The sequence below is a fragment of the Lodderomyces elongisporus genome, chromosome 4, assembly GCF_030384665.1.
Source record: "Lodderomyces elongisporus chromosome 4, complete sequence".
Classification (NCBI taxonomy): domain Eukaryota; kingdom Fungi; phylum Ascomycota; class Pichiomycetes; order Serinales; family Debaryomycetaceae; genus Lodderomyces; species Lodderomyces elongisporus.
The window spans coordinates 1,940,641-1,957,194 of NC_083676.1; the positions used below are offsets into that span (position 1 = coordinate 1,940,641).

At 36.9% G+C, this 16,554-nt stretch overlaps 5 protein-coding genes across 5 annotated transcripts; 4 read left to right on the forward strand and 1 right to left on the reverse strand. All coding sequences in view use genetic code 12, as the record gives it.

The window, feature by feature from the left end:
• Positions 1–220: 220 nt before the first annotated feature.
• On the forward strand, positions 221–2,062 carry FCR1 (Fluconazole resistance protein 1; the record flags this gene model as incomplete). The annotated part of the gene is made up of 1 exon (XM_001526402.1): positions 221–2,062. The coding sequence occupies one exon, from the start codon at positions 221–223 to the stop codon at positions 2,060–2,062; it is 1,842 nt and encodes a 613-aa protein (XP_001526452.2).
• Positions 2,063–6,771: 4,709 nt separating this feature from the next.
• On the reverse strand, positions 6,772–7,623 carry PVL30_003839 (uncharacterized protein; the record flags this gene model as incomplete). The annotated part of the gene is made up of 1 exon (XM_001526403.1): positions 6,772–7,623. One exon carries the CDS (start codon positions 7,621–7,623, stop codon positions 6,772–6,774), a length of 852 nt encoding a protein of 283 aa, XP_001526453.1.
• A 2,626-nt stretch (positions 7,624–10,249) lies between these two features.
• On the forward strand, positions 10,250–11,263 carry TDH1 (Glyceraldehyde-3-phosphate dehydrogenase; the record flags this gene model as incomplete). Its single annotated transcript, XM_001526404.1, has 1 exon — positions 10,250–11,263. One exon carries the CDS (start codon positions 10,250–10,252, stop codon positions 11,261–11,263), a length of 1,014 nt encoding a protein of 337 aa, XP_001526454.1.
• Positions 11,264–12,638: 1,375 nt separating this feature from the next.
• On the forward strand, positions 12,639–15,029 carry PMT2 (Protein O-mannosyltransferase 2; the record flags this gene model as incomplete). The annotated part of the gene is made up of 1 exon (XM_001526405.1): positions 12,639–15,029. The coding sequence occupies one exon, from the start codon at positions 12,639–12,641 to the stop codon at positions 15,027–15,029; it is 2,391 nt and encodes a 796-aa protein (XP_001526455.1).
• Positions 15,030–15,650: 621 nt separating this feature from the next.
• On the forward strand, positions 15,651–16,424 carry ISA2 ([4Fe-4S] proteins maturation; the record flags this gene model as incomplete). Its single annotated transcript, XM_001526406.1, has 1 exon — positions 15,651–16,424. The coding sequence occupies one exon, from the start codon at positions 15,651–15,653 to the stop codon at positions 16,422–16,424; it is 774 nt and encodes a 257-aa protein (XP_001526456.2).
• Positions 16,425–16,554: the final 130 nt, after the last annotated feature.

Genomic DNA, 16,554 nt, shown 5'->3' on the forward strand with positions numbered 1-16,554 from the left:
CAGATTCCGTTAGAGGGGTATTAAAATTCCCCATCCCCCAATAACAACTACAGACTACAACTGCAACAAAAATAATTATAACTATAATTATAATTATAATTATAACAACAAGAGTAATAGAACTACTACTATTATATATTTTGTTTTATTTCGTTTTCCTATTCACCTTACTTTTTATTCAACACTACTACAACCCAAAAAAAAAAAGAAAAAGACAATTATGCTGTTAGAGGACCATCATTCCTATCACACATCCAATTCAGGCCATGTCAAAAAGAAGAGAGTTGGCAAGGCTTGCGACTCGTGCCGTATAAAGAAAACAAAGTGCGACGGTAAGAAACCATGCAACCGATGCTTACTTGATAACAAGATTTGCGTGTTTACCGAGAAGAAGAAACTCAAGGAAAAAGTACATCCACCAGGGTACACAGAGTTGTTGGAAACGAGATTAGACCTCTTGTCCAAACTGTTTGAAAAATTGATTGACCTTGCTAAACCACACTTGCCCGAGATTGAGGAGGTGATTTCTAAGCAAAAGAAGAATAAATCACAAAGAGGAGGAGAAGTCGTATTAGAAGAAGAAGAAGAACTTGAACATGAACATGAAAATGAACAGGAACAAGAACATGAACTTAAACATGAACCTGAACATAAACATAAACACAAGCACGAGGTGGAAGCAGAAGGCGATGGTGGTATATTCACAGACGAAGATGCTGAGAACCAGGCGCAACAACAACAACAACAACAACACCAACACCAACACCATCATCATAATGAGCACGAGTATGATTTGATCCCCATCAACCAAGTTATTGCATACCTCATTGAGAAAAGAGGCTTACTTAAGAACTTGCCTTTGGAATGGGAGGAGGGTGCACTCATTGCTGCAAATACCGATAGCACAAATATGAATACGTCATCAAAACTTTTTGCTGAGCACAAATACGAGAATGCATCTGCTGGATCCTCGCCCAAATTGAGACACTCTTCAGTTTCATCTGTTTCGTCAAAAAAGATTCGAGTAAAACAAGAGCCAATGTCTCCCAATTTCTCACGAACAAGCTCTTCAGAAATGCCGTTTCAAGTAAACCAGAATAAGTTTTCTTTAACGTCGTCGTCGCACGAACCACCCTTGTCTGATCTTGAAAGCGATGCCTCAAATGGCAACTCAGACTCGATTTCACCTCCATACTTGTATGGCCAACCACCAATGCAACCAGCAGCATCTTTATTTGCCAACAATTTTACCACGTCGAGTAAAAACTCATCCATGTCGTCACTAAATCACCGATATGAACATCACAACTTGTCCAATATTGGCGATTCGTCGTCAATGTCTACTAGTCTAACAAACAATATTATGGGAAACACACCGCTGTTTACACCAGTGTTGAAGAGATCCCCTTCTTCTCTTACTTCGTTTAGTCAAAAGCTGAAAACAAACAGTGGCAATGCCATTAATGCAAATGGTCATATCCATAAACCACAGCATCATAACAAGGCTCCATCCATCGATACAAAGAGAAGAAATAGTTCACTATCGTCACCCACGTCGTCAGTATACAATGTCTTGTTATCACAACCGCCCTCAGCAACAATGCTGTTTCGTGACGACTTCAACCGAAACTACGAACCAGTAGAAGACGCATTGGTAATGGAGGGCTGCAGTAATTTTGGCAATGGTATTGGTGTTGCTAACGCCAATAGCAACAGCAATAGCAACGCCAATAGCAACACCAACAACAGTAGTAAGAACAATAATGATGGCAGTAGTTCAAACAATGGGCAGATACCTTTCCAAAATCATTTCACAGGCCAACACGGAGAAATCTTTCACGATGCTTCTGGTTACTACATGAACAATAGCGAAGCAGGTGGAGCACCAGGTGCAAATACTGCTGTTGGTACGGGCATCGGTATGGGCATGAACATGAGCATGGGCATGGGTGTGAGTGGTTTAGGTGCTGCTGGAGGTATCCAAACCAATGGTCATGCGCATTATTTCGATGGCTTATCAGGGCCATACGACCCCTTTATAAACAATAACAACGCGTTTTAAGAAGAAGAAGAAAAAAAAAAGAAGAGTCTTGGAAGAAATTAAAAGACAATAAAAAGAGTAGCTGGAGAATAATAGGGACAGACCATTTTCTTTGCTTTGCTTTGTTTTGTTTTGCTTTGTTTTGCTTTGTTTTCTTTCTTAATTCATTTTACGTTCTACATCCTGGTGGTGGTTTTGTCATCGTGATTGCCAATGCTTGTTTAATTTTTTTGTTTTGTTTTGTTTTAGTTTACTTTTTTTTCCTTTTGTTGCCGATAATCTGCTCAATTTCATCCTCAATTCCACCAAGTTACAGATTCCAGGTTCCATTTGCTTAAGTTTCTTTGAGATGAGTTTGAGTCTAGCGTTTCTATATAAATTTTATTCAATTCTACGTGTTCTTAGTTCTAATGCATAATTGTGTCACGAGTACAAAAGGAATAAATATTAGTAGCAGAGTAAATGTCGGGTATAAATCTCAAAGTGAGGCTCTCTTTTTTAAAGGCCGTCATTACTTTTTCTTTTTCGGTTTCGGTTTTTTATTTTTTTCTTCCCGCTTCCACACTTTCTCGCCTTTCAAGTTTTCTTATATTTTGTGGCGTACAGAGGAAATATCAAAACCAGAATAAACTTGCATTTGAACTACAAAGCAAAATTACTACAATTATGATGTTGCTGATGTTGATATTCTTTTATTTTTTTTTTCGTTTTGACTTAATATAATATACCATCTACATCAATTATTTTTTTTTTCTTTTGTTTTCATCTTACAGGACAAGTAGAAATAAAAAGTACAAGGGAAGGTGCAAATTTTGCAAGCAATAAAAAATAAATGCGGTGAGAGTGGCGAGAGGGGGAGAAGGAAGAGGAGGGACAAAGTGATAGTGATAGAGGACCGGGCGGTAGGAGGAAAGCAGGTATGTACTGGGATCCCAAGTATGCAATCCTGGTTTTGGGATAACGTGTTCTTTTATTGACTTACTTTATTCTTACTCAATCTGCTTCTTAATCTGTTTCTTTTTACTTTGCTATTATCTGAGATATTTATGCCACATAGTCAGGTATAAGCGGATTAAAAGAAGTCCTTATCTTTCGATTTATTCTTTTTAACACTTTTCTACAATCTGATGTATTCTCATTTTCTTATTTGCGAGTTCCTACAGATTGTAGAAGCGCTTATTAATTACTCTTGGCCGATGTCCATGTAATAATAAAATAGAATTAAAAAATAGAATGGAATAGAGTAGGGTAGAGTAGGGTAGAGTTAAAAAGAGAAAATTAGAATCCGTTTGATTAAAACTCCATATTTTATTTTAATTTTTAATGTCGGACTCGTGGTATGCTCTTCTTTATTGAGGGTGGTAGTGGTTGCAATGATGGTTGCTTTTGGGCTTATTTAACTCAATTTCATTCAAAGAGTCTTTGCAGTGACCTCCCATAAAGTCAGAAAAGACATTAAACGTTGACTAATCAGATTGTAATGAAAAGAAAGAGAGAGAGAATGTGAGTGCGTGCGTGAGTGTGTGAGTGAGTTCGTGTGTGTGTATGTTTAATCGTTTTGTGTCAATTTCTAACGGTTATGAGTGTTGCAAAGTAATATTATTTAACAGCATACAAAAAGTAGACTCAACAAGAAGACAGAAACAAACCAACACGAAACCACCACGAAACAACCATGAAACAACCAAAAAAGAAAGAAGAAAAGTAGAGTTCAAACCAAACAAAATGAGTCTGGAATTGTTTCCGCAATTGGTATTGAGATTGAGTTTGGTTTGTTGAAGCTTACGAGGTGGAGAAGAACTACAAAGGTACTCATTTACAACGTGCAGCCAATACACACCATCGTTGGAACATGGTTTGCAGAACGTGACAACGCCGAGCTGCAAGAATAGAATAGTTCATTACAGAGACCTCTTTTTGCATAGGCAATGCAAAAGGACTCCAAATGACCTTCCTTTCTAGTTTCTCGTTTTCTTTATCACCCTCTAAGACAAAATACTGAGTCTTTTTTTCACAACCACATTTCTTGCTCCGCTTTCTGGTTGGGGGTAGTATACCAATCAATGAAATTTAGACGCCGTTGTCATTAACCGCCTCAGAAACAAGAATACAAAAAGCGAAAATATGCGAGCACATGAGAGAGAGATAGATAGAGTGAAGGAGCGTGTTAGTTTGTGGGTATAGGTTGTTGGTGGTGGTGATGATAATGGTGGTGGTTGAGGAATGATGGTGATTGAGGAATGAAGGAGATGTGCAGGAAACAGAAAGGGGGGCGAAGGCGTGGGAGACCAAAAACACCAAGATACCAGCATCAACACACATTTACACTCACTTGCTCACCCCTAGACGCCTTAGGCAGACACTGATTCTCAATTGGCTTACTTGGAAAAAATCCGGATTGACCTTTTGAAGGCAAATGTGGTTATATGACTCTGTGATTATGCGGTTATGAGAAGTTTGAGGGCCATGAATAGTATAGGGGGGGAGGAAGTGGGAGAGTTTTTTTATTGATATTAATTTTAGACGTGGCTATCTGAAGTTTCAAGAAGGCTTATTGAACGATGCTTTTCAGAAACATTTGAAAGTACTAGGAGATGATGTTATATAATTTGGTAACTTTAAAATCATTACTGTAAAAATAGATTAATGGTTGGAATAAAGCTACATGTTTTCAAGAAGAAGCTATTGAAAAAGCAAAAGAAATAAGTAAACAAAAAAAGGGTGGAGGTAGAGCTACAATAAAAGAAAAGGTTTAAGGATGTTTTGTTGACGAGAGAATTTGTAACTTATCCTTCTTTGTTGTTTTTTTTATCAGAGACTTTATCCGGGAGTCCACGAAAATAGCCAAGGATAAATTTGTTCAAAGGTATAAGGGTGCAACGGGATATTGGGGACGGCGGAGTAGGAACAGGAGGATAAGTTGAGAAACATCAGAAGGATCAAAGGTTCAGCTTCTATCTTTTAAATCAGCTGAGAAACTTACGGACTGCTCCGCGAGAAAAAGAGTGAGAAGGAAAGAGAGAGAAGGAAAGAGAGAGAAGGAAAGAGAGAGAAGGAAAGAGAGAGAAGGAAAGAGAGAGAAGGAAAGAGAGAGAAGGAAAGAGAGAGAAGGAAAGAGAGAGAAGGAAAGAGAGAGAAGGAAAGAGAGAGAAGGAAAGAGAGAGAAGGAAAGAGAGAGAGAAGGTCAACCATATTCGTAAATTCCTATGCCAAGGTTTTCTGTAACTCTTCTTCTTCTTCTTCTTCTTCTTCTTCTTCTTCTTCTTCTTCCAATTGTTCCTAGTTGTTCCCAGTTGTTCTCAACTTTGTCTCATTTCTGCATTGTTGTTGTTGTTGTTGTTGTTGTTGTTGTTGTTGTTGTTGTTGTTGTTGTTGTTGTTGTTGTTGTTGTTGTTGTTGTTGTTGTTGTTGTTGTTGTTGTTGTTGTTGTTGTTGTTGTTGTTGTTGTTGTTGTTGTTGTTGTGTTGAAAAAGATATGGGTTTGCACAATTATCATATTAATTTCACTAACATTTTGCCTAGAAAAAAAAATAGAAATTACTGCAAAAACAAAATGAACAGCATGAAAACAATGCCAAGTTTCTAATATGTTGGTCCTTCTTTCTTTGAGATGTTGACGAGGTTAAAACCGGCAACAAATTGGTAATGGTGTACAACCGGTTCTTAATTCTATAGTAAGACCAAGGAACAACTTTACGAGCTTGACGTTGTTGAGTAGTGTTTTATGTTTCTTTTTTTTTGGTAATAACAGGCAAACCCAACAAAAAAAAAAAGCATCCAAAAAACAACAACAACAAGAAGAAGAAGAAGAAGAAGAAGAAGAAGAAGAAGAAGAGTTTGATAATCGATGGATTAAGAATATTTGGTAAATGAATCGGTTAAGCTCTTGCGCATTGTTTATAAGCTGAATACTGCTCTATTTGATTACTGGCAAATAAAAAAAAGGTTCAAGAGACAAACATCAAATATGAAAACAAGTGCTATGAAATAACCCTTAATGTGTTTTTTTTTCCTTTGATTCTTGATATATGAATGCAAATTTTCATTGACGATAAATAAAATAAAAAAAATATCCTCAATTTTTTGACAGCTGAAATTTTGGAAATTAGAGTTTTAGCTAATTGGGACCGGTATTGCAACATAATCCGGTCAAGAGAGGTTTAGGGAAATGAATTGCAATTTAGTAATGGTTTACTCAAATTTATCTAATCTATTCTAGTATTTTTTTTTCTTCTTATTGTTTTTTTGTTTTTTTCGTTCTTCCTCCCGATCATTTCTTCTCAGCTGTTTCAACCAATGCCATATCAGTTTAGTAATTTCAAAAGCAAAAGATAGGGCGTGGGCATAAAAAGAAAGAATAATAGACGGGCTGAATAAATTCTTTTTTTTGGTTTATATATGACAGAAGTTTACTAAACTTTATTTTCTTTTCACGTGATATGAAAAGAAGGTTTGGAATAGTTTATCATCTTATAAAAAACGAAAATGACATTTACAACAAATATAATTATATTTACAAAATAGTTAATAAAATACCATACTGTTTGTATTGATGTATCACTCACATATATAGAGAGCAAAAGAGAGCAAAAGAGTGAGAACCCAAAATAAAGGGGAGAACCCAAAAAACAAGAAAAGGCTGTTAAAAACACCTAAATTTGTAAAAAAAAAAAAAAGTTACCAAATGCATTAGAATTACTTGAAAAAAACACACAATTACACATCTATATTCATGGAGCATCGGTACATTCCCAATCTGTAGGCTCATAAGCGTCAGGCTGATCAATAATCTCTACTTCTTCTGGCGTCAATTCAAAGTCATTCATCGCCAAATTCGCTTTCAATCTCGAAGGTGTCTTTGTCTTTGGTAATGGGATGTACCCCTTTGTCAATGACCATTTGATCAAAATCTGTGCTGCCGATTTATCATACTTTTGCATAATCTTTTGATATTCAGGGCTTGAATCTTCCAACTTGGATCCATGTGTCAATGGTGCGTACGCTTCTACATGAATATTTTTCTTTAAACACCACTGTGCTAATTCTTGACGCATACACCAGGGACTAATTTCTATTTGGTTGACTGCCGGTGGGATTTTCAAATGGGGCCAATTGAGCAATTCCTCAATGTGATGCTGACCATAGTTTGACACTCCAATGTTTTTAATTTTGCCCTGGGCCACAGCATCCTGCATAACACCCCAACTCTCTAATCGACGTTTTTGTCCAGGTAATGGCGAATGGATCAATAACATATCGATATATTGCAAATCCCCAATCTGACTCATCATGGTGTCAATGGCCTTTTCTGTCGCGGATTTGCCCAATTGACTATTCCACAATTTGGTGGTATAAAATATCTCCGATCTTTTCACTTCTGGATGGTCATGAAGATAAGATGAAATACCTTCAATGACTTCTTCTTCATTGCCGTATAACACAGCTGTGTCAAAGTGACGATATCCCTCTTTCAAGGCTTCATAGACAATGTTGGAGGTTTGGGCAGTGGGGATGTTGTAACATCCCAACCCTATAGATGGGATAGTATTGCCTGAATTGAGTTTGATTAATCTATACGACATTGTTGAGGTCTTGGAGAAAATTAGTTATTGATTATAAAAGTTGAAGAAAAAGAAAAAGAAAAAGAAGATGATGATGAAGATAAACAAACTTCTTAGATTGCAATATCAAACTTATATAGCTTGTGTATATCTAGGTATAAGCTCATGATTGTGTTTACTAACGGGAAAACCAAGTATAGGAAAGGTACCAAAGCGCCTAAAAAAGGCCAAATAAAAAAGAAGCCAGGTTTTCCGAAAAGATAGCAACTATATGAAATGTCTCATTATCAGTATGATGTAATTTGCTGACGAAAGGAGGACGTGTACTACATATATATATATATATATATATATACGTGTGTGTGTAGTAGACACTACTCCCTAACTCTAGTACGATTAGAAAGCAAACCTACATTCTCTATTGATTGGAGTTTTTTTTTAATAAAAAGAGGATTGGACCCTGTTTTCAAAGATCAAATTTCAAAATGTTTATTAAAACCGTTTTTATTTCCACAATGTTTCAAGATTTACTCTCCCACTCCTACTACACGGTCTGTTTCTGTTTCTTTTTTTCTCTTCTCTCAACTACAACAGCGAGGTTGTGTTATTATATAATATGGATCTAAAATAAAGCCGCATTTCTTTAGTCGTCTCGTGGAAAGTCGGAACTGGAGAATAAAGGGCAACGTAAAAACCAGCCGTAACAAATCATATAAAAGTTACATGTGAAAGCAAAAAAGTGGGAACAAGAGTGGAAGTTGATTGTGATTGTTTTGAATTTCAATCCCGATATATTCCCATTTCCCTTATTAAGCTTATATAATGTACTGCATATAAGTTATGCTTTTTTAAGAAAAGAAAGAAAAGAAAAGTTTGGCTCTAGTGTTTTCGAAAATCCGGGGTGGTGCCTCTTTCTTTTTCGGTTTCATTTCAATTCTCTTGAATTCCTTTTCATTGATTTTGTTTTCAAATTAGGCAATAGCGATGGAACGTAGCCTCGGTATTTCTGATTCAAGTACAGGTACTCTAGTTTGCAGCAATGTGAAATATATGAGAGAGAAGAATAAAAATATAAGAAAAGTAATGATAGATTCGTTGTAGAGAGAATGAATAAACCCTTAGAGCAAGAGTCTTGAGAAGTATATTGATTGTTTGCTTTGAATAATAAGGAACCGACGAGAAAGAAAAAAAACATAAAAAAATACCCTTCTAGTTGCACGTGCTTCTAGTTTCGCCGGACTTAAACGTGCGTCGCTTCAACTTGGGGATGGAAATGAGGGGGGGGAGCGAAATTGTTGAAGGAGGCGGAAAAAGAGATAAAAAGGGAAAGGAGATTTTATAAAGGACAAGAAGATATAATATAGTATTGTGGATGGGGTCTAGAATTGTTTATGGTGCATATAGAGAGAAGAGGAGGAGGAGGAAGAGAAATGAAGGAAGGGAAAATAGAGGTGGATGGCCATGCTTTTCTCTCTCCTTGCTTCTTGCGATCAGGTCATACTTGAGCTTATTAATAGGGTCAAATTCAAAGTTTGGTATTTCCAAAGTATGTGTTCACCATACTCTAATACAATTGATCTGGAAATACGCTTGTAAAATCATATGAGCGGAGTTATAGAGTAAACAAGCGTATATACATTGCATACTATAAGGTGAATAGTTCAGAAGATTAAAACATTGAAAAAAAAAACAACGTGGAAAATGGAATGATAGTAAGAACAGAAGTAGGAACAAAAGCAAAAGCAAAAGTAAAGTATGGACTCCTTGTGTCGTGGGTAACTCTCTCTACTACTATTACAACTACTACCACCGGGTGTGTGCTCTTTCCTCTACTTTGTTTTTTTTTTTAAAAATTTCTGATGTCTTGTCTTCTTCCGCCGTTATTATCATTCGTCATCTTATTATTTTGTAGTGGTGTCATCTGTTTTTGCGTTCATGGAAGATACAGACCCGGAGCTAACAAACTCGAGCGGAGGAGGGTAGTGCGAAGAGTTACAAAAAGCAAACTTACCAATGGAAATGTCCATTGGTAGCGCATGGAAACCACCTCTCCATATACTCACTATTTACAAGACTAGGTTAGAGCCAGCTGAGTAGCTGTAGTAGTAATAGCTGTAGTAGTAATAGTAGTTACAGTAGTTACAGTAGATGCAATACCAATTGATAGTCTTAGTAGTAGATGGTGGTACATAGCAATACATGATATGTCCATAGGGGCAATTTGTTAGTGGCGTTATTATTAAAACAAGTATTTCTTTATTTATTTTTATTTTACTTTTGCGTCTGCTAAATAGAGAGGAAATTTTAGTACTATGACGGAACTTTACTCTCCCCAAAGGCTTACTCCACCTGAGAGTGTTCCGAAAACTAAAACTAAAATTAAAAAAAAAAAAGAATTAAAAAAAAAGACAAAATAAAAAGCTATTGTCCAACAAAGATACTTAAACTCCCCTAAAATTTCAATTGATATAAATTTCCAACACTTTCAATTGATTTCCAATTCCCTTTTTTCCTTTCTTTCTTTTTCTTTCTTTCTTTCTCTTCAATTTATATTCACCACTTTTTTTTTTCTTTTCAACTCAATTGAACTTAAGAGAAAAAAAAACACAAGTTGTAATTAAATACATATACATATAATCAACACACAATGGCTATCAAAATTGGTATTAACGGATTCGGTAGAATCGGACGTTTGGTCTTGAGAGTTGCTTTGCAAAGAAAGGACATTGACGTTGTCGCTGTCAATGACCCATTCATTGCTCCAGACTATGCTGCTTACATGTTTAAGTATGACTCCACCCACGGTATCTACAAGGGTGAAGTTAAGGCTGAAGGTGATGACTTGGTTATCGACGGCCACAAGATTAAGGTTTTCCAACAAAGAGACCCAGCTGACATTCCATGGGGTAAAGTTGGTGTTGACTATGTTATCGAGTCAACCGGTGTCTTTACCACCACTGAAGGTGCCAAGAAGCACATTCAAGCTGGTGCCAAGAAGGTTATCATTACTGCTCCATCATCAGACGCCCCAATGTTTGTTGTTGGTGTCAATGAAGACAAGTACACCCCAGACTTGGACATTGTTTCCAATGCTTCATGTACCACCAACTGTTTGGCTCCATTGGCCAAGATTGTTGACGACAACTTTGGTATCCAAGAGGGTTTGATGACCACTGTCCACTCTATGACTGCCACTCAAAAGACTGTTGATGGTCCATCCCACAAGGACTGGAGAGGTGGTAGAACTGCTTCAGGTAACATTATCCCATCATCAACTGGTGCTGCCAAGGCTGTTGGTAAGGTTATTCCAGACTTGAATGGTAAGTTGACTGGTATGTCATTGAGAGTTCCAACTGTCGATGTCTCTGTTGTTGACTTGACTGTTGTCTTGAAGAAGCCAACCACCTATGAGGAAATCTCCAAGGCCATCAAGAAGGCTTCAGAAGGTGAAATGAAGGGAATTATGGGTTACACTTCAGATGCTGTTGTCTCTACTGATTTCTTGGGTTCATCATACTCTTCAATCTTTGACGAGAAGGCTGGTATCTTGTTGAGCCCAACCTTTGTCAAGTTGGTTTCATGGTACGATAACGAGTTTGGTTACTCTACCCGTGTCGTTGACTTGTTGCAACACGTTGCTAAGGTTTCTGAGAGCAAATAACTATCCACGAAATTGTAAAATCTCTCGGGAGGCTTGTTGAGAGCCTGTTGAAGAAGTTGCAATTTTTTAATTCCAAAATAGGGTATAGTTGGTATATATGTTTGATACATGATACGTTGTAAGAAAACTATTTTTTTTTCATTTGTTTGTTTGTTTGTTTGTTTGTTTGTTTGTTTGCTTGTTTGCTTGTTTGTTTGCTTGTTTGTTTGTTTGCCATTGGTGGTAATTGTAGAGATGGAAATGTGGGGTATGTCGTAGTAGTAAATACGTAGAGCCAAACTACACTATTAAATGATGCCAATTGAGCAGGTAATAAAGACATGGCTTAGACTTTCTTTTTAATTACTACAACAATCCAATTGACAAAAAAAGAAAGGAAACAAATATAAAAAAAAAAATCAATAAAGACCGGTTTTGTCAAGATTTCATTAGCCAAGAGACATGGATATATCGGTAATTTTACAGAGTGTACAATGTGAAATCTATAGCTTGACCATTTACAAGTTGCCAATCACCATCAGTTATCGTTTGTCTCTCTCTTTTCTCTCCTTCTCTACAATTTTAGACAATGGTATGCGACACTCTAGTATTAGTAGGAGGAGGAATAGTAGTAGGAGGAGTGGTAGGAGGAGTAGTAGTTATAAATGTCTCTTCTTTTGTCTTGTTTTTCTGGACATTGGCCTATTATTATTACTACGTGGCGTGTAGTTAAAATCCGAAGAATGGGAATTTAGCGTAAGAGAACAGATGTAGAAAAACAGACTTTGGACGAAACAGAGAATATTGACGTGTCTCCTTTTTTCTTCTTTCATTTTTCATGTTTTTTCAACAATTTTTTTGTGTTTTGTGTTTTGTGTTTTGTTCATTCTTTCTTACGAGTGAGAAAAAACTTGAATAAAATAAAATGAAATAAAAAACACGTACTAAATATGCTTACTGCTAAATTACTACTGGAATTATTTGAGACGGGTGTTTTTTTTTTTTAATTACAGTGTTGTAACAATAGGAAAGAAAAGCCCTCGTTGTACAAAAGATTGATTTTTCAAACTTCCCAAAATATTCATATCCTCTCAATTGAGAAGTAATAATTAAATATATATCTATATATATCTATATATATATTTATTTATTTATAAAAAATCAAAAACAAAAAGGGGAAAAAGGAAAATTCATCCTAATAAAAGAGGAATACCTTTGTCAAGTATCTTTTCCTTCTGCATCTTCCTTCATCCTCCTCCTTAAACCATTCCAACACTTGTGAACTATAGACACAGCATTGTTTGATTCTTGGATTACTGAAATTGACATTTAAACCACTAACCATTAGTCTGTCTCTATTCTCCTTATATTTCAATCCATTTACAACCAACAAACAATGTCGACTTCTGCTCAACCCCATGAGACAAAAGTCAAATTGACAAAATCATCAGGCAGCAGTAACAACAACAACAACAGCAGCAGCAGCAGCAATAGGGCCAAAGTTGCCTCAATTGACGCAAAATACTCTGACGACGAACTTTCAAGCGATGAAAGTATCGAGGATACTGCTGACGCTTTGGCTGATGGAGATATAGATCTTGCTGAAAAGACAAAGAGAACTCAGTACGACGAAACCAAAGAGACCATTGAATCGTTGAAAAAGTTGGAAGCAATCTTGGCACCCATCTTCTTCACCTTGTTATCATTCTTTGTGCGTTTCTACAGAATCTCAGTCAACTCGAGTGTTGTTTGGGACGAGGCACACTTTGGTAAGTTTGGTTCTTATTACTTGAGACACGAGTTTTACCACGACGTGCACCCACCATTGGGCAAGATGCTCGTGGGTCTCTCTGGATACTTGGCTGGATACAATGGCTCATGGGATTTCCCCAGTGGTGAAAAATACCCTGAATACATTGACTATACAAAAATGAGATTGTTCAATGCCACCTTTTCGGCATTGTGTGTACCCTTGGCTTATTTCACAATGAAGGAAATTGGCTTCACCGTTTGGACAACATGGCTATTCACATTGATGGTTTGCTTGGAATCGTCATATGTGACCTTGGGCAAATTTATCCTTTTGGACTCTATGTTGTTGTTCTTTACTGTATCCACAGTCTTTTGCTTTGCACGCTACAACAACTTTAACAATAAGCAACAAGAGTTTGGAAGAAAATGGTGGAAATGGCTCTTGTTGACCGGCGTCTCCATTGGATGCGTGTGTTCAGTAAAGATGGTTGGATTGTTTGTCACATCCTTGGTTGGTATTTACACCGTTGTTGATCTTGTCACTAAGTTGCAGGACAAGTCAATTTCTTGGAAGAAGTATGCATGTCATTGGAGTGCCAGAATTATTGGTTTGATCATTGTGCCAATGTCCATCTTTTTACTTTGCTTTAAGATCCATTTTGATTTATTGTACAAGTCGGGAACTGGTGACGCCAATATGTCCTCTTTATTCCAAGCCAACTTGGCCAACTCAGATGTTGGTGGTGGTCCAAGAGACGTTTCCATTGTCCACTCTGTGGTTACATTGAAGAACCAAGGCTTATCAGGCGGCCTCTTGCATTCACACGTTCAAACTTTCCCCGAAGGTTCTAAGCAACAACAAGTTACAACCTATAGCCACAAGGACTCCAACAACAATTGGATTTTCCAAAGGGCTAGACCATTGCCTTCTTATGATCCAAGTGCTAACAAAACCGATATTGAATACGTTATTGATGGAATGCACGTGAGGTTGATGCACCCACAAACTGGTAGAAATTTGCATACTCACGAGATTCCAGCCCCATCCACCAAATCAGAGTGGGAAGTTGCATGTTATGGTAACTTGACCATTGGAGATGCCAAGGATAACTGGATTGTTGAGATTATGGATCAACAAGGTGACGAAGACAAGTTGAAATTACATCCATTAACTTCATCATTCAGATTGAAGAATGAAGTCTTGGGCTGTTACTTGGGTGTTACCGGAACCTCTTTACCACAATGGGGTTTCAGACAGGGTGAAGTTGTTTGCTACAAGAACCCATTCAAGAAGGACAAGAGAACTTGGTGGAACATTGAAAATAATAGAAATGAAATCTTGCCACCAGCACCAGAGAATTTTAAATTACCCAAAACTAGATTTATTCGTGATTTCATTCAGCTCAATTTGGCAATGATGGCCACTAACAATGCGTTATTGCCAGATCCAGACAAGCAAGATGACTTGGCCTCGTCATTTTGGCAATGGCCAACCTTGAATGTTGGTATTAGAATGTGTGGATGGAGTCCCGATAAGGCCAAATACTTTATGATTGGCTCCCCAGCAACTACATGGACCTCCACCGTGGGTGTCTTTATTTTTGCATTTATCACATTATACTACATTGTTAGATGGCAAAGACAATTTGTTGATTTCCCTTCCAACCATCCACAAAAGTTGCAAAAGTTCATTATGGGTGGAATCTATCCAATGTTTGGCTGGGGTTTGCACTTTATGCCCTTTGTCATTATGGGCAGAGTTACATATGTCCACCACTATGTGCCAGCCTTATATTTTGCCATGATTGTGTTTTGTTATGAGGTTGATGCATTTGCATCTATCTTCAATAGGCCACGTGCATCTGCTGTCAGTAAAATTGTATATGCAGCAATTTATGTGACGTTGTATGCTCTTGTTGCAGGAACTTTCTGGTACTTGAGGTATTTCTCATGGGGTATGGAAGGTGACAAAAAGGAGTGGAAGCATTTGCAATTGATCAACTCATGGAGAGTTTCAGATGATAACTATATATAAGTTTTAAGGGCCAAAAAAAATAAAAAAGAAGAGAGAGAAGGTTGCGAGCAAAAGAGTTGGAATGAAGGTATTTAGGTTCTTTATTTCTGTTTTTTTTTTTTCAATGAAAGAAATAGAAAAAAAAAATAAACATACAGACATGGAAAGAGTAGTGGACAGTTAGATATTGTATAGCATGTTACTGTTGATAATATTATGTGGAAACTTTAATTGAGGGGAGGAAAATGTAAAACTACACTAGATTGATTTATAAAATAAAGAGGTAATCATTAAATATAGTTGGTTCTTGATTTCAGCCTTAGTTTGACATTTGGTATTTTTTTTTTGGACTCTTGGTTTGCGTGTGAGTTCTAATTCGGTTCCGCCAGCCGGAATATGCACGGACATAGCCAAAAAAAAAAAAAAAAAAAAAGACAAAAAAAAAAAAAAGAAGTCATTGTATGACAGCCACTGCTACCATAAATCTTTTGCCAATTTGTAAGCAAGGAGGAGAAGCAAAAGAATATCTCCTTTCTTTAAATAATACCACACCTTCAGTACCACAACTTTCTCATATAGAACATACATATTACTATTAGATATATATACATATACATACACATACACACTCACATTCACAAAATGATAATTGCAAGGCAGCTTTTAACCAAGTCATCAACATCGCAGCAGCGTGTTGTATCTGCTATCAGATCTTACAAGTGCTCACAAAGTGCAGTGCTGCTACATAAAAGGTTCAATGCTACTGCAACCACCAATAATAATACAATTAAATCGCAACCGAAAACTTTGAAACCATCAGCATTTGCATTTCCATCAGAACCTAAAGTGGCAAACTCAAATTCAAATGCAAGTGCAAATACAAGTGCAAACACGAGCACCATTGCACCAAAGACCACAGAATCACAAGCTCGCCCGAATCAAAACGAAGAAACAATTCGAGAAGATATCGATGATTTCAGAGCCACAAAACTAGTGCATGGCGAAACGAATAAAGTGATTGCCATTACAGAACGAGCATTACTCAAATTAAACGATATAAGGACATCCAATCCCAAAGATTCTGCATTACAGATCCAAGTAGAGAGTGGCGGATGTCATGGCTTCCAATACAACTTACACTTGATCGATTTAGAGCAGTTTTTGAAAGAAACAGAAGATCCCGAAGATGTGTTTGTATTTGCGCGAGAGGAGGGTAACTTGAAGGGAAGACTTGTATTGGACGATTCTAGTTTGACGATTTTGCAGGACTCAAAAGTTGACTATACAAAGGAGTTGATTGGAAGTCAATTTAAAGTCGTTGATAGTCCCTACACCAGCACGTCTTGTGGATGTGGTGCTTCTTTTGATTTCGATTTTGAAAAATTGGAAAAAAAGCAAAGCGAAGAAGGAAAGTAAAGTCAAGTAAAGTGAAGTAAAGTAAAGGAATTGAAACACGGCAATTTCTTAAATTTTCTTGTTTATTTTAGATGTCATTTTTAATGTTTATATGTATTTAAATTCAACCGTTGATGTTATTGAAAGAGAC